Source organism: Pelodiscus sinensis, chromosome 3 (assembly GCF_052426305.1).
Source record: "Pelodiscus sinensis isolate ZL-2025 chromosome 3, ASM5242630v1, whole genome shotgun sequence".
NCBI lineage: Eukaryota > Metazoa > Chordata > Testudines > Trionychidae > Pelodiscus > Pelodiscus sinensis.
In genome coordinates, this window is record NC_143054.1 from 114080069 (window position 1) to 114104674 (window position 24606).

The window sequence follows — 24606 nt, forward strand, 5'->3', positions numbered from 1 at the left end:
AGTTACTGAGAGATCTGGCCATTTTCACTGCTTTTGAATACTTTACTCTGCAGTGTGCTATACCACTTAAATACATCTCGGTAAGATAAAGATACACTCAGCATTCCTTTCAGCTACACAGGAATAAAGGGCTGAAACCAAAATGTTCACTGGACTCTGTTTAGTTTAACCTGTTCCTTAGATTTTTTCCAGTTACTCAGACAGGAGTAAAAGTTCTTCACCATGTGGGGAAAAAAAATCCGTCTAATTTCAATGTTTCAATCTCTCATTAGAAACAAAGCTCACGTCATTCTGCTAGAAAGGCAGATGAAAAACTAGACCGCATGCTGGAAGCAGCGATGCTCAGTGCTATTACGTAGAACCTGGATACGTCTTACTTAGCTGCCCACCTCGATTGTCTTCTCTAAAGACAGCATGGCAGAAGTCTCTCCTGAAACTCCACCAGCTCTCCTCTAGAAAGTACTGCGTCTAATATTATTTTTCTTCTCTTGTTCTCCAGTAACTCCTGAGGCCTGGCGGGTGATGATGTCTCTTAAATCTGGCCTTTTGGCTGAAAGTACCTGGGCCCTGGACACTATTAATATTCTTCTGTATGATGACAGTACTGTTGCTACTTTCAACCTTTCACAGGTAGGTGACATGGCCCTGTACCTCCCAACCGGAAAAGGTCAGAAATCCAAATTGAGGGACAGAAGAACATGGTAGCCTGAGTCCATTTAAAAAGAATCGTCATTGGCATAAATTAAAAACATAAATTAAAAGATTCTGTAACCTTAATTTTGCTGGTTGAACATCAGTGAATTGCAAGAGGAACCCAGTCTGGTGTGGACTGGGGTAGATTATAAACTTAAATTGAGGAATATCCCTTGTGAACATGGACAGTTGAGGGATAGGAGCATTTTAGCATTCATGGAACTTGAGAAGGCAAGTTCACATCACATTATGGTGATGCGAGGGCAGTCCAGGAATATACAATAGGTCAGGGATGTAGCAAAATGGGTGTTGCAGGAAAAGGAGGTGCCACTCTGTGGGTATATCTACATTGCATTCCTCTTCTGAGAGAGGAATGCAAATGCAGACAAGCGAAACTGCAAATGAAGTGCGGATTTGAATTTCCTGTGCTTCATCTGCAGAATCGTGGACCGCCGCTTTTCCGAAATAGTGTATTTCGGGTAAACAAATGCAGTCCGCGCGGGGTTATTTTGAGAAAAATCCCTTCCTTTGAAATAACGCTTACTCCTCAAAAAATGAGGATTTGTGCAAAATATAAATATGCAAATATGCAGATAAAATGTTACCGGTCCACCAAAAGCCCTGTCCCCAGAGATCCCAGTGCCTAGAGTCCCCCCACCCCTCCACCACCACTCTGCACCCAACCCCCCCCCAGTGCCAGCCATGCCCCCATAACTCCCCTCCCCCACTATTAGCCCTGCCTCCAAAGCTCCCTAGCACTAGCCCCACACCTCCAGTGCCTGCCCTGCCCCACTCACCTAGCTCTGTACTGCACTGCACCGCATTGCGGAGGCTCTGTAGTCCTGGGCTGTGGTACACTGCCCAGCACCACCTCTCCCACGCAGATGTTGGGAGAGGTGTGTCCTGCCCTGCCTCTAACCCAACCAGAACCAGGCAGGAGCAGGGTCTCCTCCCAGCTGGGGAAGAGCGCTTCCTTGCACAGCGGGAGAGCCGTGCGGCTCAGGGTCTCCTCCCAGCCGTGGAAGAATGCCCTCCCGCCACACAGGGAAGCACTCTTCCCTCAGGAGGAAATCCCATCCCTGGCCATGGTGAGAGATGTGTACTCCAGCGCTGACCCCCCAGAGCCGCTGCAGCCCAGCAGTCCGTGGCCCAGCAGCAGGCTGCAGCCTGGCGGTTGGGAACCCCTGGCATATAGTATAACACATTGTCATCAGTGTGAAATTTGGCAAACTCAGTGACATGGGGTTTTAGGAGTGTTTTTTAAAATTGTTGGCATCTTTTCGTAATTCTAATTACGCACATGTGAAGGCTGAAGAGAAATTTGATATGCATTAGAACATGATCTCCTTATACATCAAGTAACCTGAGTACACCGGAAGCAGTTTACTGGAGTATGTTAATTTTAATTGCTTTCAAAAATCAGCCACAAGAGAGGAAGGTTATGCACTCTGAATAAGTGACATTGATATGTAAGTAAAATTTCGTCAGTAGTGAATATATATATATATTTTTTTTTTCACAAAATGTAAAACTAAGTATTCTCTGTAAAAATTAAAATTCTGCATTTTTTCCATGGCAAATGGATTTCTAGGATCCCGGATTATTATTCCATAGTAGTAAGAACAATTAATAGGCAGATGTTTGGGACTGAATGTAGTAATAGTAATTCCTCTTTGACACAAAACCACTGAGAGTAAACCTGCACCAGAAATCCAAATGTTGCCCTCCAGTAGTGCTTTAATTACATTAATCCAGGATTAAGCACTAATAAAAACTACTTTTGAGGGTATCTTACAGCACAGAGAACTGCCTGCTGGTAACAGCTTTCAAATATGCATGGACATAATGAAAACTATTCTACCACATACATCTTACCGGGGGAAGAGTGTCAACTCCTAGAATCAGCGTTGCCAGAGCCCCACACATAGGAAAAATGGTTTAGAGACAGTAGGACAAGTCATCAATGTATGTAGATTCTTAGCTCAGTTAAAATCAGAGGGACTCTTGACAGTTTGCACCAACTAGGGTATGGATAGAAGGGAAGAAGAATTTCCCTTAGTAAATATTTGTTCGAGGCTGGCTGTCAGTAGTTTTATTTATAGAAATATATATGCAGTGTTGTGCTAGCCAGGTTGGTCCCAAGATATTAGAGAGACATGGCCGACTTCTGTTGGTGAGAAAGACAAGTTGCAAGCTTATACCAACCTCTTCTTCAGGTTTGAAAACTAACTTGGTATCGTTGCTAAATACAGATTTTTAGCATGCATAGTTAACACGTATTTCAAAGGGCCAATCAGGGTGAAGTGGTAATATCCTCATTGCTACTAACAAATTCCATGCAGTCTAAAATGTTCATCTCATTTTTTGTCTTGTGTTTTATTTTTTCTCTCTCCAGTTATCTGGATTTCTTGAGCTTTTGGTAGAATATTTTAGAAAATGCCTAATTGACATTTTTGGAATCCTTATGGAATATGAAGTAGGAGATCCAGGTCACAAAGCACTTGATCACAAAGCAGTCAAGAAGGACGACAGCCAGTCCTTGGCAGTGGATACTGGAAAAGAGGAGGAAAACTATGAATGTATTGACTACTTTGATGAAGAGGAGGAAGAGGACGAGGAGGACGAGGAGGAAGATGAAAATGAAAAAACAGAAGGAGAGGAAAAGAGCACTGTTTTTGCCACTCCCAGTGCCATTGCTGATCCAAGTGAGAGGCCAAAACAAGCCAGTAAATTTGACAAGCTGCCAATAAAGATTGTAAAGAAAAATAATCTATTTGTTGTTGATAGATCTGACAAACTAGGGCGTGTTCAGGAATTCAATAGTGGGCTTCTCCACTGGCAGCTTGGTGGGGGTGATACAACTGAACACATCCAGACTCACTTTGAAAGCAAGATGGAGATTCCTCCACGGAGGAGGGCCCCTCCACCCTTGAACTCTCCAAACAAAAAGAAGGATCTGGGGGGGAAAGGTGAATCTGAAGAACAACAGGAAAAAAGTATAACAGCTACCATCGATGATGTCCTGTCAGCTCGACCCGGAGCATTGCCTGAAGACTCAAACCCTGGCTCCCAGACAGAGAGCAGCAAATTTCCCTTTGGGATCCATCAGGCCAAAAGCCACCGGAACATTAAATTGCTAGAAGATGAACCAAGGAGCCGGGACGAGACTCCTCTATGCACCATAACTCATTGGCAAGATTCCTTGGCTAAACGCTGCATCTGTGTGTCAAATATTGTCCGTAGCTTGTCTTTCGTGCCTGGCAATGACGCCGAAATGTCCAAACATCCAGGCTTGGTGCTGATCCTGGGAAAGTTGATCCTCCTTCACCACGAGCATCCGGAAAGAAAGCGAGCTCCACAGACATATGAGAAAGAGGAAGAGGAGGACAAAGGGGTGGCCTGCAGCAAGGATGAGTGGTGGTGGGACTGCCTCGAAGTCTTGAGGGATAATACATTGGTCACATTAGCCAACATTTCTGGGCAGCTAGACTTGTCTGCTTACACAGAAAGCATCTGTTTGCCAATTTTGGATGGCTTGCTGCACTGGATGGTGTGCCCATCTGCAGAGGCGCAGGATCCTTTTCCAACTGTGGGGCCCAACTCAGTCCTATCGCCTCAAAGACTTGTGCTGGAGACCCTCTGTAAGCTCAGTATCCAGGACAATAATGTGGACCTTATCTTGGCCACTCCCCCATTCAGTCGTCAGGAGAAACTCTACGCTACTTTAGTTAGGTACGTTGGGGACCGCAAAAACCCAGTCTGCCGAGAAATGTCCATGGCTCTCTTATCGAACCTTGCCCAGGGGGACACGTTAGCAGCAAGGGCAATAGCTGTGCAGAAGGGAAGCATTGGAAACTTGATAAGTTTCTTGGAGGATGGGGTCACTATGGCCCAGTACCAACAAAGCCAGCATAACCTCATGCACATGCAGCCTCCACCTCTGGAGCCACCTAGCGTAGACATGATGTGCAGGGCAGCCAAGGCCTTGCTGGCCATGGCTAGAGTGGACGAGAACCGCTCAGAATTCCTTTTGCATGAGGGTCGTTTGCTGGATATCTCAATATCTGCTGTCCTGAACTCTATGGTTGCATCTGTCATCTGTGATGTACTTTTTCAGATTGGGCAGTTATGACATAAGTGAGAAGCCAAGCATGTGTGAGTGGAGATTAGAGGGTCACATATAACTGGCTGTTTTCTGTTCTTGTTTATCCAGCGTAGGAAAAAGGAAAAAAAAAGAATCTTTGCTCCTCTGCCCCATTCACTATTTACCAATTGGGAATTAAAGAAATTATCAATTTGAACAGTTATGAAATTAATATTTGCTGTCTATGTGTATAAGTACATCTTTTTATTTTATTTTTTTTAACCAAAGTTGCTGTCTAGTACATTCAAAGGTCACACTTTTTTTCCATAGATTATCCTTTTCAATGTTCTTTTCCACGTTTGTATTACATATTTTTTGGGAAGCGAACTAGTGTCTTTAAAAAAAAAAATTGTGGCAAACCATTGTATGATGGGGAGAAAGAAATCTCACCACTTTGAAATGAAAAGGTGAAAAAAAATCCAACATACCAAGTTCCTGTGTATTTTATTTTTTCAAAAAAAGGAAAAATCAAAATAAGCTGTACACCATCACCCAAAGCTCTGTGCAATAGAAAATTCTAGTGATGTAGGTGTAGGAGATCAACAAGGGTGTCAGTCAGTAGTCAAAATACAAAGTGACATTGGTTTCTCCACAGGAGAACTGGTTACATTAGGCTAGGAGCAAACAAAAAAAATGTTTTTAAAGTTTAAAATAATTTTAAACACAAACCTGACGACGATAAACATAAATTGCTTCCTCACCAGAACTGTCTTGTCTGCATCTGTTGTTTGACCTTCCACAATGACAGTTCTTCACAGTTCCTTTAATCATTTTTTTAAATATTTTTTATTGCCTAAGGGCCGTGATGTATATAGAAGTTGTACATTGAACATGCCCTCTTTTTTTTTTTGTTTGTTTTTTTTAAATACAAAGTTTTTAGTTTCTTTTTCATGATGTGGTAACTCCAAAGTGACAGTAGACTCATTTTTTTCCCTTTTCATTTGGGCCATATCTCCAAAAACCCCCGAGGGTAATGTACAAGTTTCTGTATGTATAAAGTCATGCTCTATTTCGGGAGAGCAGCCGATCACAATTTGCTTTATAAATCAAGGTGTGGAAATGGTTACGTATGGATTGATTTAAAAAAAATGGTTACCAGTCTACAGACAAAAAATATATACAGAAAAAAGGAAGAAACACAACTTCAAAGATTTTTCAGTGATGAGAATCCGCATTTGTATTTCAAGATAATGTAGTTAAAAAAGGAAAAAAAACTTGATGTAAATTCCTCCTTTTCCTCTGGCTTAATGAATATCATTTATTCAGTATAAAATCTTTATATGTTCCACATGTTAAGAATAAATGTACATTAAATCTTGTTAAGCACTGTGATGGGTGTTCTTGAATAATGTTCTAGTTTGAATGTGGTGTACCAAAAAACAAACCATGTACAACAAACTGCAATAATAGTTATTCGCTTTCCCTAACCCTTATGATTTATGACTTTTTAAAAATATGAATCAAGTAATGCAGTAATTGACTCTCCTTTTGGAAAACTTTTCTGAGATCACAGAGAATAGATTCCAATTATTACTTTTAAAAAGGGTGATCCTAAAAGATGATGTGATTCACTGGTGGTAAAGCTGGCTCAGCAGATATCCACTCCACTTGCTAAGGTCAGGGATCATAGAATATTAGAAAAAGTGACACGGAAGATTTTTGTTACAGTCAGAGCCAACTTGAAGAAATGCATCTGTACTAAGTACAAGTATTTCTCTCTGCTGGTTAAAAGCACAATATACCCAAGTGATGCGGACATTCAGAATGAACACACACACACTCCTTGATAATGTATGTGTTATTGCATGCTTGCAACTAATGGCATCTCACTCTGAAAGGTGCTGAGCCCTTGGAACTCCCACTGAAGTGGATCAGGCTTTAATACAGCACATCCATTCTCATAACTGGTGGGAGATGAGTGACTATTTTACATTTCAGGGTTTTTCTGGTTTCAGATACATTTACTCTTGCTATTCATCTTGCACCGTTGACTTTGTTAGTATGATCATAAAAAGCTAATAATAATCAGTTTAGCCACAATTGCTGCATAATTACACTGTTAGTGACATCCTTCTCCAATCACAGTATAGAGTTACTTGAGAATTACTGTTCCCCATAGGCCTACTGCTCATCTTCATATAGCTCACTCTAGCATATTAATATATGGCAGCATATTTCATAGACAGGCAGAGTATATACAATTATGATCCAAGTTTCAAACGTGACTTTTACTGTAATGTATCCACTCCCCACATCACCTCCTATAACAATCTCTTTTTGTTCTTACATAACAATGCGTTCAGACATATAAGTTGAATTATAACCCATTTTTTTGTAATTTTATCACGCAAAGAGGCATAGCAGGAGGAGAGAATCCAATATTGATCTTAGTTCCCAGCACTCACTTAGGAAGTGATACTGCTGTATTCAGTGTATGGATGCAGGTTGTTACCTTAAAGCCAAAATTAATCCTTTCCTGTCCTTTAACCTGTGTCTACTGGCTAGTTAAAGAAGAAAACAAAAAACATTCAGGGACCTTTTTTACTCTAGCCTTTTTTCCCAATTTCCCATCATTATTATGGGAGCTGCACTAGTGCTTAAACACTGAATAGAGCATAAATATTTTACCAATGTTATTCTGATCTGTTTGGAGCAGAGTTAGCAGGGTGGTAAAAGCACTGACAGCCACAGGATCCCTATGTACCAGTAGTACTACTACCAGTTCCATTGTATCAGTGGACAAAAAGCTGGGAAACGAGGGAAGGACGGAGAAGATTAGTGTGGAGAGACCATGGGTTTGGTATATTTGCAGTTAAGGTAATAGCAGGAAATCTAATTTGTTAGATAATGTTACAAGACTAGTGAAAGATTTAACTGTTTTTCCCCCTCTTTTAATTTGATACACAAGTTTGCAGCTTTCCAACCAATGGTGATTATGTGAGGCCTTTGGAGAAGATTTTACATCAGAGTTGCACATTTCAGGGTCTTTCTAAATGGTTTGTGAACAAATTTGAGCTGCTTGTGGCATTGTTTCCTGCAATATTTTTTTTCCTTAGGATTAGCTACCAGAGAGTTAACAAAAATGTGTAGCATTCACTGGTTTTCCAGCAGTGTGAGTATAAATGCTGTGTGGAAGGCTCAGAATAGCATAAACAAAAGTTACAAGGCTTGTCTACTGGCAAGTTGATGCACTGTAATTTTCTCACTCCTGGGTTTGAGAAAACACACACGTGCACACACACACCAAGAGCACAGCAAGTTATAATACTGTAAAGTGCTAGCATGGATAGAGCTACAGTGCTGAGAGCCACACTCCCAGTGCTCTTAGCTACTCCCCTTGTGGAGGTGATTTACATAGAGGGCTGAGAAAGCTCTCTCCCAGCACTGCTGCTGTGACCAGAATGTCGCTTTAAAGCTCTTTAAACTTGAACATGTAGATAAAGACTCCTTCTTTAAAATCTTATTGTAAGCTGAAAATGTTATGTAAGATAAGGTGGCTGAGTGTTATTTTTAAAGTAATGATGTTAAAATAGAAGTAGCTGGGTCTACTTACTGATAAACTGCTTTTTTGGCAGACTGACTCAAGCAACTGATTTTATATGGATTAAAAATGTAGATCCTGTGTATGTGGAGTCATTGGAGTCTGTCTGACCAGTGTGCTCCCATAACCATTTTAGGAACCAAGATCTGATTATTTGTTTCAACAGAAAAAAATATTGTTCCTTTTAGACTCTAATTCCTCATTTCCCTATTGAGAAGCAAGGAGGCAAAAGGAACCCATCCACTTCTTCCTTCCCATTTTGATGCTAGAAGCAAAGGATTCCATGTTTTATTCCACTGCTACTTGTATATTTTCTTGTCCTTTGAATGCCCAGAGCCATGGGGAAAGACTTACCTATGGAAAAATAGCAACAAATTAAAACCACAAATGAACTTGATTCTCATTTATACTAAGACTCTTGTATGACTGGCAGTGCAAAACATTCTTCTATTGCCAGAGCATATACAGATGCCATGCTGTAAATAAGAATCAGGTGCACTCATGATTTTTGACACATGGTCACCCAAGTCAAGGCCCTGCCTACCTTATCCACCCACAAATGTGTATCTCCTTCTGTTTGCAGCATGGCTAATTCATTCAAAAGCTGGTGTTAACGTTGCTGAGTAGAAGCCAAGCAGTCATCTCTGCCCATCTGCTGCTGATCATCCTTACAAAAGGAAAGTTCAGAAGTATTCTACAGCAGTCATCCAAAACATCACAGGAACACTATGTTGTGTGCTGCTGTCAGACAGCAGTGTGTTACAGTATTTTAAACAAGGGCAGGTCTTTAGAAGATTCCAAAAAGATGATTCTTCACCTCTGAACCATTCCTCTCAGCACTTGAGTGAAATGGAATTAGGAAGCCTGAGAAGATACAGTTCCACAACAGATGTGTCCCTACAAATTTTTCTGGGTGACTTGTGAGATTCCTGTTTCCATTATTGCTCTTTTCTTAGCAGGTTTTGTGCTTGAGTGGAACCACTAACTCAGTTACCTCTGTATTCTCTGCTTAACAGAGGGTGCTGTGGATGCACTGCTCAGTTGTCCGCTATACTCCTTATCCCCATTTCTTATGGAATTAGCATTCCATTCAGTCCTGCAATTTGTCTGGTAATTTCTCCTCAGGTTGATAGTCTGATATATCATTGCCAATTTTTTATACAGCCATCCCCCAGATTACTTGCTGTTGCAATTCCAGTGTACCCTGTGTACATGGTTATTAATAGGGATGTGAATGACTAGTCATTTTCCAGGACAGGTTGTAGATTGTTAATAATGCGCTGGAGGAGTTTTAAGTTAAGTTGGGGGCTGTAGGTGATGACCAGTGGTGTTCTATACTTTATGCTGGCATAATACTGTGGAAACCAGGCACTGGCACTTGATGGAAAGGAAAGAAGGTGTGAGACGTAATGGAAAGGCACCATTTTCAGACTGCTAAATTTAATTTTCATGTCAGCTATTCGTATTCCTAATAATTTCTCTTGAATCCTAGAAGGAGCAGGCAGGGGAAAGGACATTATTACTGATTTCACCGCTAACTCCATCCATGTTTTTTAATTTGCATAGCAATGTCCAACAATGGTTTGAATACAGGATTTTGTTTTTCCATAGTTGATGCATAGTGGTAAGATGGGTTTTGTTGCCATCTTCATGATTGCCATTAGGAACACATTTTCAAATCTAGCCTCCCTTTCCGTGTCTGTAAATAACTGTGGGAACATCGTAGCTTTGATGCCTCAGCCTTAGGCATCAACTGTATGCCCAATCCAGGCACCTACCTACATGAATGACTTGTAATTATTTGTGCAATTATTTGTGCAAATGTAGAGGTGCAAAGAAGTGAGAGGCCTTTTATGGGTGGAGTGAAATTCAAGCCCATGCTTTTGTTTTTCTTTAATCAGAATCTGTAGCCATAACATTCTAGTTTTAAAACATTGCCAAAACTAACATTAAAGTAAGAACTAGGGCTGGCTCCTCAGCTGGAGGAAATGAGGAAAGTTCAATTGACTTTAATAGGGCTATACTCCCGTGCCCTTCATTTGTTAATTTATTCAACCCACTGGCATTTTGTACATACCACATTTCTATTGTGGTATTCAACAATTGAAGAGCAATCTTTAAATAAAACAGGTGATGGGGTGGAATTGCCTTCCACTAGCACAATACTACTCCATCTCCTTTGCCCCCTTTCTGAAAATGGCTAAGCCATCAGTGGTCACATTTATCTTAGTCCATACAGAGAATCGTGAGGTGCAGTTTGACATTTGGTATGGAATGGAGTGCAACAAAAGGCAAGTATTAAAAATAAATACATAAATCCCAGGGAGGATCTCTAACCTGAGATTTCAGTCCTAGTAGACTAATGCTAGACAAAAGCAAGAGATACCCTATGATATGTCTGTTCTAGTAAATTTTGCATGTCCGCTTTGTGTAGAAGAAGAAAGAAGATGGAAAGCAAACTTCTGTTATAAAAGTGCTGTTTTTTTGAATTCACATGATAACCCAAGCTTATAAACTCAATTGTTAAACCAACATTTCTCAAAAGGAATGGAAACAGGAAGAATGTTACATAGGTTGAATTACATGATTTATAAATAAGATACGTAGCAAGGGAGGGGAACAGTTTGTTATATGAAATAATTTGATAAGTAACATAACTATACCAAATGAAACAGTACGTGGAAATCATCACAATAATATAACTGACTCTGTCAACAAAACTGCTACAGGACTACATTGTGGAAGACAGAATCTGCCTTTTAACCTTTACTGTCAAATGTTTTATTGCTGCCATCCCACAGCAACCTTCTTAAAAAATATTCTCTGCTGCATCAGGCTGCATGCACTGTACCTGATGTTATGCTTTATGTAAATCCTAGCAAATATCTTTCAACTGCAAACTATGAAAAGAGCTTTTCTCTTTTGAAGGTCTTCAGATGTTCTGTCACAAGAACAATCTTGTCATAAAAACACAGGCTTTGCGGTAAGAATTCCTGGGTTCTGTTTCCAACTTGCTGCCATCATGTCCTGGCAAGTCACTTCACCATTCTGTGACTAAGTTTCTTAATTTGGAAAGTGGGGATAGTAATTCCCTGCCTCAATGCCTTAATTAATTAATGTCTATAAAGCACTTTGATAATTTCATATTGAAGGTAACTTAGTGTGAGAGTCTACAAACTATTCTAAAACAGCAAGAAAAGCTTTGGCTCAAACGCTTAATTTCAACAAAGTCTTTTGCATCGTGTGTCCCTGCATGATGCAGTTTTAATTGTTTCTAGCATAGTTGCATTAAAATCTGATTGGTTAATTACCAGAGATTAGTTTTGAAATGCGCAGCCAACTGTTTTAGTACAAATTCTTAGAACGCAAAAAAACTCTCTGCAGTTTTGCTCTTGATGCATGACTCTAAAGTAAACAGCCTTGTCTCATGTTCAGCCTCCGTTTTGCATACAATTTAACGTCTTTTACTAACATAGTTGCATACTTCATAATATTGTATGGAAAGAGGAAAACCGTTCTTATTTTTTGTAACATGCTTTTCAAAATATTTGATGTTGCTTCTCTCTCTCTCAGTATTAGGGTGACATGGAGAGTCCTGACATTTCACATATCTCAGAAACCTGGATCTTGTCAGTTACTGATCTTTTATTGTACTGTAGGATTCATATACTGTACCAGACATACACTTATCCTATAGAGCAGGGGTGGGCAATAAGGCTGTGTCTAGACTACAGAGGGATGTAAATTAGACACTTTGAAATTGCAAATGAAGCCGGGATTTGAATTTCCTGTGCTTCATTTGCATAATTGTGTCGTGGCACTATTTCGAAAGTAGAACTGCAGTCTAGACGTTCTTCTGAAAAAGGGCAGGCTTTTTTGAAAGATCCTATAAATCTCATTTTTTGAGGAGTACAGTATCTTTATAAAAAGCCTGCCCTTTTCGAAAGAATCGCATCTCGACTGTGATTTTACTTTCAAAATAGCGCTTTTTCAAAAAAAAGCACCATGACGCGATTATGCAAATGAAGCACGGGAAATTCAAATCCTGGCTTCATTTGCAATTTTGAAGTGTCTAATTTACATCCCTCTGTCAAAAGAGGGATGTAGTCTAGATGCAGCCTAAGAGTCCAGTGAACAGTTTATTTACCTATGCATCCAGAGGTATGGCCGCTCGCAGCTCCTGTTGGTGACAGTTTGCCATACCCAGCCAATGGGAGCTGTGAGAAGCGCTGTGGTGCAGCATACTGCCTCCTTTATTCTGTTAGAATAAAACAAAGGTCCATCTAAGACAATAAGGAGGTGTTACGTACAAGGCCACAGTTATGCTTTTAGTCACTTTGCAGAAGGTGAACCTCACAGTTCTTAGGGAAGCAGCTGGATTCAGTTTGGTGGTAAGCATGGTAAGGAACAGGCCAGAGGAAAGGTGGATCTCCCAGGATCATGACTGACATTTTAACATCACCAATGGTTATTTTGCAGTCTGGAAAGGAAATCTCTGCTTCCAGCCTTTCAACAGATCTGTTTTCCTAAGGATGTTCATGTTTGATGCCTTTCCTGACTATTCCATGTTGATGTCGGTGAAACTGCCCCTGTGAGCCTCCATTGCTTGCAACACCAATGAGAAGTACCCTTTTCAGTCTGTATACTCTGTAGGGGTATGTCTACACTACAGCGCTAATTCGAACTAACTTAGTTCAAATTAGTTAATTCGAATTAGCAAAACGCTAATTCAAACTAGTTTTTTAGTCTGGATGCGTTAGTTCGAATTAGTTTAGTTCGAACTAGCTTGTCCACACAGAGTGGACCCTGAACCAGGGTTAAGGATGGCCGGAAGCAGTGCCGGCAGGGCATCAGATGAGGACTTAGAGCGTGGAGCTGCTGTCTCAGGCTAGCCGAGGGCTGTGCTTAAAGGGTCCCGACCCCCACCCCGGACAGACAGTTCTCAGGGGTGCCCCGCTTGCAAAGCAGTCCTGGCTTGGAGTGCCCAGAGTACCCACACTGGGCACATCACAGCACTTGGTCATCAGACCGGCTGCACTTGCTGCAGGCTGCCATCTCGGGAGAGGGGGCAATTGGGGGGCTGCAGGAGAGCTTCCACCCCCAGAAGCCCGCAGAGCCAGCCCAGTCCTCCCCATCGGGGGCTCGTACCCCATTCCTCCCTCACCTCCTTCCACTTACCCCTCCCTAGCCCCCCTTCCTGATGTACAAAATAAAGGACAATTGTGTTCAAAAATAGAATCTCTTTATTGAACAAAACTGGGGGAGACTGGGAAAAGGAGGTGGGAGAGGGGAAGAGAGAGGGTGGGAGAGGGGAGGGCAACTAAAATGATCGGGGGTTTGGAACAGGTCCCATATGAAGAGAGGCTAAAAGCTGGGACTTTTCAGCTTACAAAAGAGGAGACTGAGGGGGGATATGATAGAGGTCTATAAAAGCATGAGTGGGGTGGAGAGGGTGCATACAGAAAAGTTCTTCATTAGTTCCCATAATTGAAGGACTAGAGGACACCAAAGGAAAGGAATGGGTAGCAGGCTTCAAACTAGTAACAGAAAGTTGTTCTTCACAAAGCAAAGAGTCAACCTGTGGAACTCCTTGCTGCAGGAGGCTGTGAAGGCTACAACTAGGACAGAGTTTAAAGAGAAGTGAGATAAAGTCATGGAGGTTGGGTCCATGGAGTGGTATTAGCCAGGGGGTAGGAGTGGTGTCCCTGCCCGAAGTTTGTGGAAGGCTGGAGAGGGATGGCATGAGACAAATGGCTTGGTCACTGTCTTCGGTCCATCCCCTCCAGGGTCCCTAGGGTTGGCCGCTGTCGGTAGACAGGCTACTGGGCTAGATGGACCTTTGGTCTGACCCAGTACGGCCATTGTAAGCTCAGGGTCGGGGGTCTCAGTGGATCACCTTGATTTTCATGCACACCTGCTCCTGGGTGGCCAGGCTGGCTGCTCTCCTGCCCTAGACGGCCACTTTCCTGTGCCTAGTGCGGAGGTTGGGGATGAGGTCCACGATGTCCGCACTAGACCAGGCGGGTGCCCGCCTCTTGCGGTCCCAGGCAAGCTCCCAGGAGCCGCCAGCCTGGTCCCGGGAAGAGGGGGAGGGCTGGGGGGCATCGTGTGGCTGGCTCGAGCCGTGCCAGGTGCAGGGTCTGCTGGCTGGATGCTGGCAGGCTTGCACCTGGCACGGGCATCGTAGCCAGCCCGTGCCCCTTTAAGGGGTCCAGGGCCAGGAGGGGGGCAGTAGAGTTTCCCTGGTGTTGGCCAGAGTGGCCACCAGGGAAAGCTGGGGAGGGCTAGCCTCCCACTAGTTCGAATTAAGGGGTACACACCCCTTAATTCGAACTAGTAAGTTCGAACTAGGCTTAGTCCTCGTAGAATGAAGTTTACCTAGTTCGAACTAAGCGCTCCGCTAGTTCGAATTAAGTTCGAACTAGCGGAGCGCTAGTGTAGCGCCTATCAAAGTTAATTCGAACTAACATCCGTTAGTTTGAATTAACTTTGTAGTGTAGACATACCCTAGCAAGGTGGTTTGGAGTCAAGATAGGGATGTGCGTTGCATTATCCCCACTCCCGCACAGTTAGGGAGCCCCATCACAGCAAGGCCATCCTGTATGTCTTATACGTGAGACGTAGTCACTACCCTTCTTAGCAAAAGTCTGTTATCGGTCACGCAAACTTTGATCCCAACAATCCCATGGTAGTTTCACCCACACCAAATTGATGCCCCACTAATGGGTAGTCTGGTGTTGCTACCTTCTAAACAGCTATTGCCACTTGTTTCTCTGCTGTCCAAACAGCTCTCATTTTAGTACAATTACTATGCTTCAGGGCTGGGGAAAGCTCTTGACACAGTCCCTAGGAAGCGGTCTTATGCAAAGGAACGTTCTGCAACCACTGCTCCTCATCCCATAGCCACTGGTCCCACCAGTCAGGACTTGTTTCCCAGGACCAGAAACAGCGTTCAACTGCCTCAAGGTGATTTATGACCGTTGGCAGCGACTGCGAATTGCTACGCTCTCTATCTTCCAGCAGGGCTGCTCGTGGCATCATATTGTTCTGTTCAGCGGCTCCCGTATCAGTTGCTTAAATAATGCAGGATAAGGTATGAGGTGTTTCTAACACGAAGACAGTGTACAGCAGAGCGGCGTCCATGCTTATCGTGCTATGGATCTGATCAGGTAACCCAGGTTTACGAAAAAAGGTATAAAAATGGATTGGTTTGTTTACTGTTGATTTCAGGGAGGGAAAAAGGGAGAGGGGAAAGTGCATCATGGGAGGCTAATGCCATGTTCTCATAACCACCCGCACCAATATTTTTGTCCCATAAGGCTTTGCAAGCCCAACCCAACATTCCATTTAGCTATACTCACTGTGGGATAGCTACCCACAGTGCAGTGCTCCATGCATTAGTGCAAACCTCCTAGCAATGCACTCTGCCGACGCAGTCAGTGCAGTGTGGACACGCAATTGCTTAAATTGGTGGCTTGCTGTTGATTTACATGAAGTCAACTTATCTTTGTAGTGTGCAGATGGCCTGAGGGGTAGAGAGGGAAGAAAAAGAGCCTGGCCTGTAGTTACTTACTGTGACGGGCCGTCCCCTGCCCAGGGGCGGGGCGAGCGGAGCCCCCGCCGGCCGTCACTTTCCCGGGGCCGGGGTGAGCAGAGTCCCCGCCGGCGGGGATCCGCCAGCCAGCCCCAGACCCAGACCCCCCAGCAACCCCACAACTCCAGCCGCCAGGGGCGGCAGGCGGGGGCACTCCCCCCGCGCCTGCGCCGGCAGCTGACAGGCGGCTCGCCCCCCGCCGGCTCACTCGGGGAAGGTGGGGCCAGGGCGCACGGCCACTCGCCAGGGCCGACGGCTGGGACGTGCCCAGAAGGGGCGGGGCCCCGGCCGGCACGGCGGGCCCGTTTAAAAGTGCCCGCTGCCGGAGAAGCAGGGCGCAGGCTCCTCGCGGCGGCGGAGGAGCAGCCCCCGCCGCAGGACGGAGCGTGAGCGCCACACAGCCTGGCTACCGGCCCGGCGCTGGTCCCAGGGCCTCCGGGACAGCCACTGCCCCTGGCGAGCGCTCAGCCCCTCGCCGGACGGCGGGCGGACCCCGCCGCGCCGAGCCAGGAGGGACCGGGACGGCCAGGAGCGCGCCAGGGCCAGAGAACTCACCCCCGAGACTCCACCGGAACATCGGACGCCGCGGACCGCCGAGTCAAGGTAGGTGCCAGGGCGACGGGATCGGCCGGCAGACCCAACGGGAGGGAGGAAGGAGCCCGGGGCAGGGCGCTTCTGGCGACCGTGGGTGGATGAGCCAAAGGGGGGAGAATCCTCACCCCCCCCCCCGTCCACCGTGCCGGGGCGCTAGTGGCCCCGGCACTCAGGGCCCCGGGCTGGGACCCGGAGAGAGGGCGGGACCGGGTCCCTCTCCCTCCACACGGGGAGCGTCCAGCACCCGACAGCCACACTAGACGAAAGGAACCAAACTAGAACCCCGGACTGGGGAGGACTTAAAGCCGGGGGCTTCGGCCCCACCCCGCTCGGCGGGTACTCACTGCCAGGGTTCGCTGACCCCCCCTTTCAGCCGGGAGGGGGTGATCGCACCCAAGGGGCCCAGGCCCCTATCGGGGATCCGGGAACGACACCGGACAAAAGGAGGACAAAAGGGGTCCGCAGACCCCCCTCTCGGACTGGGAGGGGGTGATCGCACCCCAAAACCCTCATACTTACATTTCTATGTCTCCTGAGAGGATGAACTCGTTACTCATGGTGTCTAGTCAGTGGTGCCAGTTGCTATCTATTGCCTCTGTAGTTTTTTCTGTTATTAGATCTGTTGAGTAAAAGGTGTTTACTTTAAATATCAATACAACTACCACTTTAAAAGCACTTGGATGACTCTGAGGCCAATAAAATTAACACCAAATGTCGACTCAGCTACAGTAAATGCAGCTTACCAAATGGTGCAACATACCTAAGAGCATAGCTTATTTCCATCAGCCTGCAGGATAAGCATTGTGGAATCCTTGAGGATGGACGGGGTGATATAATTATACTGGTAATTCATTATCCATTGGTATTGCACAATTCCTGTCATATCCTTGTGATCAACACTGTCCAGCCAGTACGATATGTATTTGTCTACCTGGGTTAGCATTAGACTTCATTTCTGTTACAGTTGCCCCTCAGCTTGTGAAACGTCTCCCTACATGCATACTGTTTGCTGATGAGGATGGGAGAAGACAGGAGTCTAGTTTTTCTTTCATCTGAAAGGCCTACCTGGTAAGAAGCCTACCTGAAAGATGTTACTGGTGAGACTTATAAGGAGAATGCATGTGAGTTTGGACAGGGCAGCTCAAATAGGACACAAGAAAGAAACATGTCATACAGGAAGCCAAAGGTAAAGAGATAAGGAGGTGGATGTTTCTCTAACCTGTGTAAAGCTGGCTGCACAGGGCCAGTTCTAGGGTCCCATTGTTGGAGGGCAAGTGAGTATTTCAGGGCCCCTGTAGGTGGCTCAGCAGAAGTCCTTTGGGAGAGTCACAGAAGCTCTTCAAGGTGTATATCTTTGCAATCATTGTAGGTCATTGACAAGGAAGAGGTGCAGCTAGCAAGAGGCTTCCATTTCATTCTCAGCACTTTCCTCTAATTTCATCCCTGAGATATTTGTTGATACAGTGACCAACATGCATCTATCCCTGCCAGGCTGACCACTGAGCTGCCTTTGCTTTATATAAGGAAGTGGTGTCTCCTATTCCTTGGTTGGAGGAGGTGACAGTCTAAGGTGATGTTTTACGTTCATAGGAAAGGATTGCAGCAAGCACAACAACAAACCAAGTTACTAGAAAGTATTTGTCCCTTGCCTCATAGCCTTAAAAACTAAGGTCCTGAACAATGGGTGACCATGATATCCTAGGTCACTTCGGCTGGTTAGAAGTGTGGAGATTTGAAAAAGAGGAGGAAAATGTCTCTCTTCTAAAGCCCCACCTGGGTTAGTTTCAAGGATTCTGACACAGGCTGAGGGGTGTCATGCTGAGCTAACAAAAGAGAAGGGTTTAATTAAAGAGACATAGACTGGGATTAAATTGCAGCAAGGGAAGTTTAGGTTGGACATTAGGAAAAACCTCCTGTCAGGGTAGTTAAACACTGGAATAAATTGCCTATGGAGGTTTTGGAATCTCCATCACTGGAGGTACTTAAGAGCAGGTTAGACAGACACCTGTCAGGGATGATCCACATCAGGAGTTGGTATCCTATGTCTTGCGAGTGAAATATGGCTCACTAGGGAGCCAGATATGGCTCTTTTGGAGCTTCATCTCAGCCCCCTTTCAGCAGGGAGGCCCTACTGGCACTACAGCCTTACGACCCCCCACTAGATTGGCATGCCTGTGCCGGCTTCCTGCAGGTGTAAGGGGGCAGTGGAAGAAAACCCTGAGCCTCCCTGCCGGATCTGGTGTGCGGGGAACAAGCGGAACCAAAAATGACTCTGTGTGCCACCATTTTCCTTCCCCTGGCTAGGGGGACAGTGTCGCGGGCATGCACTTGCTGGAGATTTCCACTTTGCCCCATTGGCCAGAATCCAGTGAATGGGAGAAGCAGGAGGCCATGTTACACGCTAGCTGTGACATGGCACTAAAGCAAGTAAGTGCCCCCCCCTCGTGCCCAGCCCCCACACCGCCAATCCCCTCACTCGTCCTCCCTCGCCGATACCCCACTCTCCAGCCCCCTCACTCATGCCCCCTGCCAAGACTCCACACCCCCAGTCCGCTCCCGACCCCGACCCCTGGCCAGATACCATGCCCCCAGCCTGCTCCTGCACACTCCCTTGCTCCTGCCCCCTACTCCCAGCCTGCTCCTGCACTCTCCCTCCCACTCAGACCTTGCCCCACACCCCTTCCTGCAGCCCACCTCCTGCCCAGAGCCTGCACTCCCATCCCTATCCCACTCACTCGCAGCCCTGTCTTGCACACTTAACCCTTCATTTTTGGCCCCACCCAAAGGCTTGGGAGGCCCACAAAATGCACTAATCCTAGAACCCCAGAAGAGTAAATCTGGCTTAAGACCTTGAACCTCAGTCCTCCCTTTCCCTCCCCCTACTATGGGGATGGAGCACCAGGGGAGTGAGGTATTTCAGTTGGGGATTTTTGGAGGGTGTTAGGTTTTTTTGGTTGGTTGGTTGGTTTTTTTTTGTTTGTTTGTTTCTTCGTTTTTTTGCTTCTCACTTGTGTGGCCCCTGACTGATTTTTTTTATGGATCAGTGATCCCTGACCCAACAAAGGTTCCCCACTTCTGCCATAAATAAAGACAATGTTGAAACCTTTTGTGTTGGACATAGTATTTTACTTTATTTAAAAATGAAGCCTAGCCAGCAAGTCAGCCCCCATCTGGCCACAGCATCATAACACTCCTGCACGCCTCCCCCCAATACCAACTCTGAACCCTCTACCATGTACCCTTCATAACCCCACATCTCTTAACACCTACACCCCCACATCTTTAGCCCCCTGCCATAACACTCCTGTACCGCCACACACCCTAACCTTGTGCCCTGAGTCCATCTTACACCCAAACCCCCTGCTCCTCATGCACCCCAACTCAGACTCCCGCACCTCCACATCCCCTGCCCCCTGCCATAAGATTGACAGAAGACAGCCTGAATGCCTGCATGAAGCTGAACTTGACCAGTTATGATGTAAACTTCAAAGAAATATGCAAAAAGATGAAGCAGCAGAAGTCCCATTGAATACAGTCTGTGAGTACGTCTCATTTATTAATCATTATGTCAATTATAAATAATATAACGTTGTATATTTTCAGTCATGCAAATAGGCATTCTTATGATGGGTCTGTGGGAGGTAACAGTCATGTCAGGATGCAAGGGTGTCTGCAGTGACCAAAGATCTTTCTCCAGTTTGGACAATGGGGTTCTCAATTGTCAGAGAATACCAGGGTCTGAGTTTTGTTTTGTTGGAGTTACAAAATGTTTAAATGAAAGTACGACAGTGTTAAACAGGAGCTCTCAGAATCTTAAAAAAAATGAGACCTCGTTTTCCGATACTGTAGAGAATACTTCCATACTTTGTGAAACAAGCTTCATGCCCAAATCAATGTGTATTTCAAAGTAACCAGTAAAACACATTCATTTCCAGTTCTCTTCCTTGTTTCCAATTCTATAAGTGTTTGATTCCAATTATATTTTAATGTTCAGTACTGTGCCCCTAAGCTGACCTTTTGTGTGAATGAGAAGACTGCAAGATGGGGTAATCACTGTTGGAATACCTTGGAGAAAAGAGACCTGATCTCTGAACTTAGAGAAGGCTAAATTAGAAACAGAGCTGGTCTGAAATTGGAATTGCCGATCTGTGGGAAATTCTGATAGTTTGAAAGTATTTTGCATGTTCTGAATGGTAACAAAAAAGTTGAAATTAAAAATCTCCACAGAAAGCAAATTAAAAAAACTGTATAGTTGAGAACCATTAAAACATTTCATTTTAATAATATCAAAACATAATATAATATAAATTATTATATATAATAAACACTTTATCATACATTGATATTAAAATTTATATTTTAATAAAATATGACTAAGCAAAATGACAAAATCAAGATATACCAGTATATTACTGCCAATCAGTCTTTTTTCTAGGAATTTCTGATTAATCTTCTGGATTGTACAGATCACATTAGTACAACAATACTTAACCATGCACCACCTAGCTAATGCTTAAAATAACACCCAGCAGCACCAACCACGTTTCTCACTGACAAGATAGTTTGTCTTATGTGGCACATTAGGCCCCAAATATATGGTAGAGCAGAACTAAATTAGTCAGCAACATTAACTTGGTTACAAAATCAGCCAACAGCCGCCTATTCTACTGAAATAATTCTAAAAATCTGCAAAATTGGGAAAATATTCAGTAATATGCCAGAATGGAGCTGCCTGTGACTTGTCATTGCCCTTCCAGTAAGCTACACAATCTTATCTCTTTCACAATCCTATGTAGCTTAGAGACTTCTGCCTGCCTGACCCTTACCTTGGTCTGGACAGTAAAGCTTACAAGGGACTTCTTCCTGACTCTGAGAGAAGGTCCAGGAAAGCCAGTTACCACTCTTGTCTACACTGCCAATCCTCATTTTAGAAAGTTCTTTTAGCCTCCCATAATGTTCTTTTCAGGAAGCAGCTTAGAATGAGACAGAAAAATCACTAAGCTTCCTCTTTTGTGAACAACAACACAAAGAAATAGAAAAAGGAGATGAAAGAATGGTGGTTAGAGAAGTTCCAGACCAAGAACTTAGGCACCAGTTCAGGACAGCACTTCAGTATCTGCTTAAATCCCATCCACTTCGCAGTGACCTATGCACATTTTTAAGTGCTTTCCTGAACTGGGGTATATTGCTGCAACTTAACAAAAGGTAAGGCCTCTTCTTCCTGTTCCTTTGTGCAGCCACTCAACTAGATTCTACACAAAACCCAGCCCACTATTAACAGTCACAATCAATGAAAATCTGTAGGAGGCTGACTATCCATTTTCTTTGCTATTTTTCACTGAACTGATATTGGAAATCAGACAAAGTCATGGTTGGTTGGTTGGCTGTGTTTTTTCCCTAATCATCTCTACTTTCTGTTACTATTCTTTTTTTTTTCAGTTTATTTTAAAAACCTCACGGCTACGTCTACACTGGCCCCTCTTCCGTAAGGGGCATGTAAATTTCAAGAGTCGTCGTAGGGAAATGCGCGGGGGATTTAAATATCCCCCGCGGCATTTAAATAAAAATGGCCGCCGCTTTTTTCCGGCTTTTAAAAAAGCCGGAAAAGAGCGTCTAGACTGGCCCCGATCCTCCGGAAAAAGCGCCCTTTTCCGGAGGGTCTTATTCTTACTTTGAAGTAAGAATAAGACCCTCCGGAAAAGGGCGCTTTTTCCGGAGGATCGGGGCCAGTCTAGACGCTCTTTTCCGGCTTTTTTAAAAGCCGGAAAAAAGCGGCGGCCATTTTTATTTAAATGCCGCGGGGGATATTTAAATCCCCCGCGCATTTCCCTACGACGACTCTTGAAATTTACATGCCCCTTACGGAAGAGGGGCCAGTGTAGACGTAGCCCACAAGTTTAAAAAGAAAGGAGCAAGGCTTACAGCCTTTTCTGTCTTATTTGTCAGTTAAATTAAGAAAACTTTCATTTGATGATGTTCTTATCCAATGAAATAATACCAAGAAGCAGAAAATGTGTGAGATTTGTCCAGAGAGAGATGAGAGATGAGAATTTTTTCTCCTTCTTTGTCTTCTCTAAAAAAAAACCCATAACCCCCTCACTCTCTTTAGTGGATTCCTTTGTCAAAGGAACAGTTTTTGGAATTTTTCAGTACGAGAGGTGTTCTGAAGCTAAGCTTTCAAAACTTTTTAGTTCAAAGTTGAGTAATACATTGCATTTATTTACATATATAAATTGTGCAAGTAATAAGTGTTATGAAGGAAACAAGTCTTAAAAATGTAGGTGCCATTGTTCATTACCCGATTTACCTTCACTAGATTAATGATTCATGGTAAGGTAAATAACAATGTTTAAATGTTTATAGTAAGCTCTAGAAGTTGCATTTAATTAAAACAATTAATCCTTCCCTTTTCTACACTTTTACTGCTCAGTTGTCCAGGCTTCAAAGCTCAATTCACTGAAAAATTTGTCATGAATAAAGTCAGAGCAGGGATCTTTTCCCCCTTAAATTTAAGTGAATTTGAGCTTCAGTTCTCATTAAAATACTGGCTATATCTGGAATGAGTAACACTATACATGTGTATGTATTGCTTATTTAAAAAACACTGTAAGAGTTTTCCAAGGAGACTAATAGCTTTAGGTACCTACATTTTGGGAAGTCCAACCTGAGACACCTTGAGCCTGATTTTCAGAGGGTAGGTGCTCTGCACTTTCTGGAAGTCAGCTTCTCCTCGCCCTTTGAAATATCTCCAATTTCATGCCTTAAATTTGAGGCACGCAAAATCACAGTGCCCTTGGAAATCTTTGTTGCTGGAGATTTTGGTCCTGTATTTATCCACAGAACAGAGAGCAACAGCATAATCCTCAAAACACTGTCCAACTGCTGTATTTGAATCATGACAGTGAAGGATCATGTCATTGACTGAAAGGTTATTTCACCATTCAGTCCTGGAGAGAGACTGCCAGGAAGTATGTCACATGTGGAAAAGTTTGTAAGATACGCACAGCTGTCATTCTGGAACTAAGTTCAGCCCATGCAGTCCCTGCCAGATGTCTGTTTTGAGCCCCATTTAAGTTAGTGGGATGCCATGCATACACACAGATCTGCTCTAATACATATGCATGCCAGGTTAGAGGCTAACTCATTTCTTATAAAGGACATCAAACAGCTATAAGATAACAGCTTCCAGCAACTAGCAACCTGCGCTGTATTTGAACAAACAGACTAGCAGAGAAAAAGCTTTTTGTCCTATTACAAATCCTCTGAGTCATCCAGATCCAGTGACTGATACTTCCTAGTATTCATCTGAATATCAGATAGCTCAGCTCATTATTTGTTTAATTAGCAATAATTAAAGAGGACAAGCACATTAATTAAAAATATTTCCAATTCAGGAAAGCTTTAAAGTTAATATTTATATAGAATTGCAAATGGATTGCACATTAATATCAATGTTTAAATTAAACCATTGATAACAATAACCCAATCTTTAAATTAACATTGCAAATTGCTGGCAAAAGTCACAGTGCTTTTGGTTAGATGCTATCTTTGAATATGTAAATAGTTGTTGGCAATGGATTTGCTTTTTTATTTTTACCTTTAATTGTTTTTTATATAAAAAACCACAATTTTTAATATCTGCTTTATTTCAGTAAAGTTCTCTATGAGATATTTCACAGTAAAGAATGAGGCAGCCAGGAATTCAATACAATATATCACTTTAGCAAATGATCTCAATAGCTGAGCTTGTCACATAATTTTAAAGAAAGAAATCAACTGACTCCAGTTCATTTTACAGACTCAAAACTCCCATTCAATGGAGTTGGCTGTTGGTAGGTTAGCTCCCTCGAGCCAAGGTGTTAAAAAAAAAATGGAGTCCGTGCATTACTGCAGAGCAAGCTGATCTCATGGTGCTAACTTTGTTTTATTTCTCGTTAATAAACTACAATGGTAGTTAAAATGGTATTACATACTTTCATAACATTACTTTTCCATGTAAGCAACAGCTAGGGTTGCCATATGATGGTCTCCCAAAAAATA

At 43.7% G+C, this 24606-nt stretch overlaps 1 protein-coding gene and 1 long non-coding RNA gene across 18 annotated transcripts in view; one reads left to right on the forward strand and one right to left on the reverse strand.

The window, feature by feature from the left end:
• ARID1B (AT-rich interaction domain 1B) overlaps positions 1-6166 on the forward strand; it is a 451067-nt gene extending 444901 nt beyond the window's left edge. For all 17 annotated transcript variants that reach the window (XM_075924505.2, XM_075924502.2, XM_075924499.2 and 14 more), the window contains 2 exons: positions 500-630; positions 3089-6166. In XM_075924505.2, the coding sequence (XP_075780620.2) occupies positions 500-630; positions 3089-4825 (1868 nt within the window). In that variant the 3' untranslated portion in view covers positions 4826-6166. The remainder of the gene's footprint in view (positions 1-499; positions 631-3088) is intronic.
• A 1164-nt stretch (positions 6167-7330) lies between these two features.
• LOC142827926 (uncharacterized) lies at positions 7331-23508 on the reverse strand. Its single transcript, XR_012902733.2, has 3 exons — positions 23214-23508; positions 17086-17185; positions 7331-8732 (listed from the first exon to the last, which is right to left on the reverse strand). It is a non-coding gene; the product is annotated as an uncharacterized LOC142827926 (long non-coding RNA).
• Between the last annotated feature and the right edge of the window lie 1098 nt (positions 23509-24606).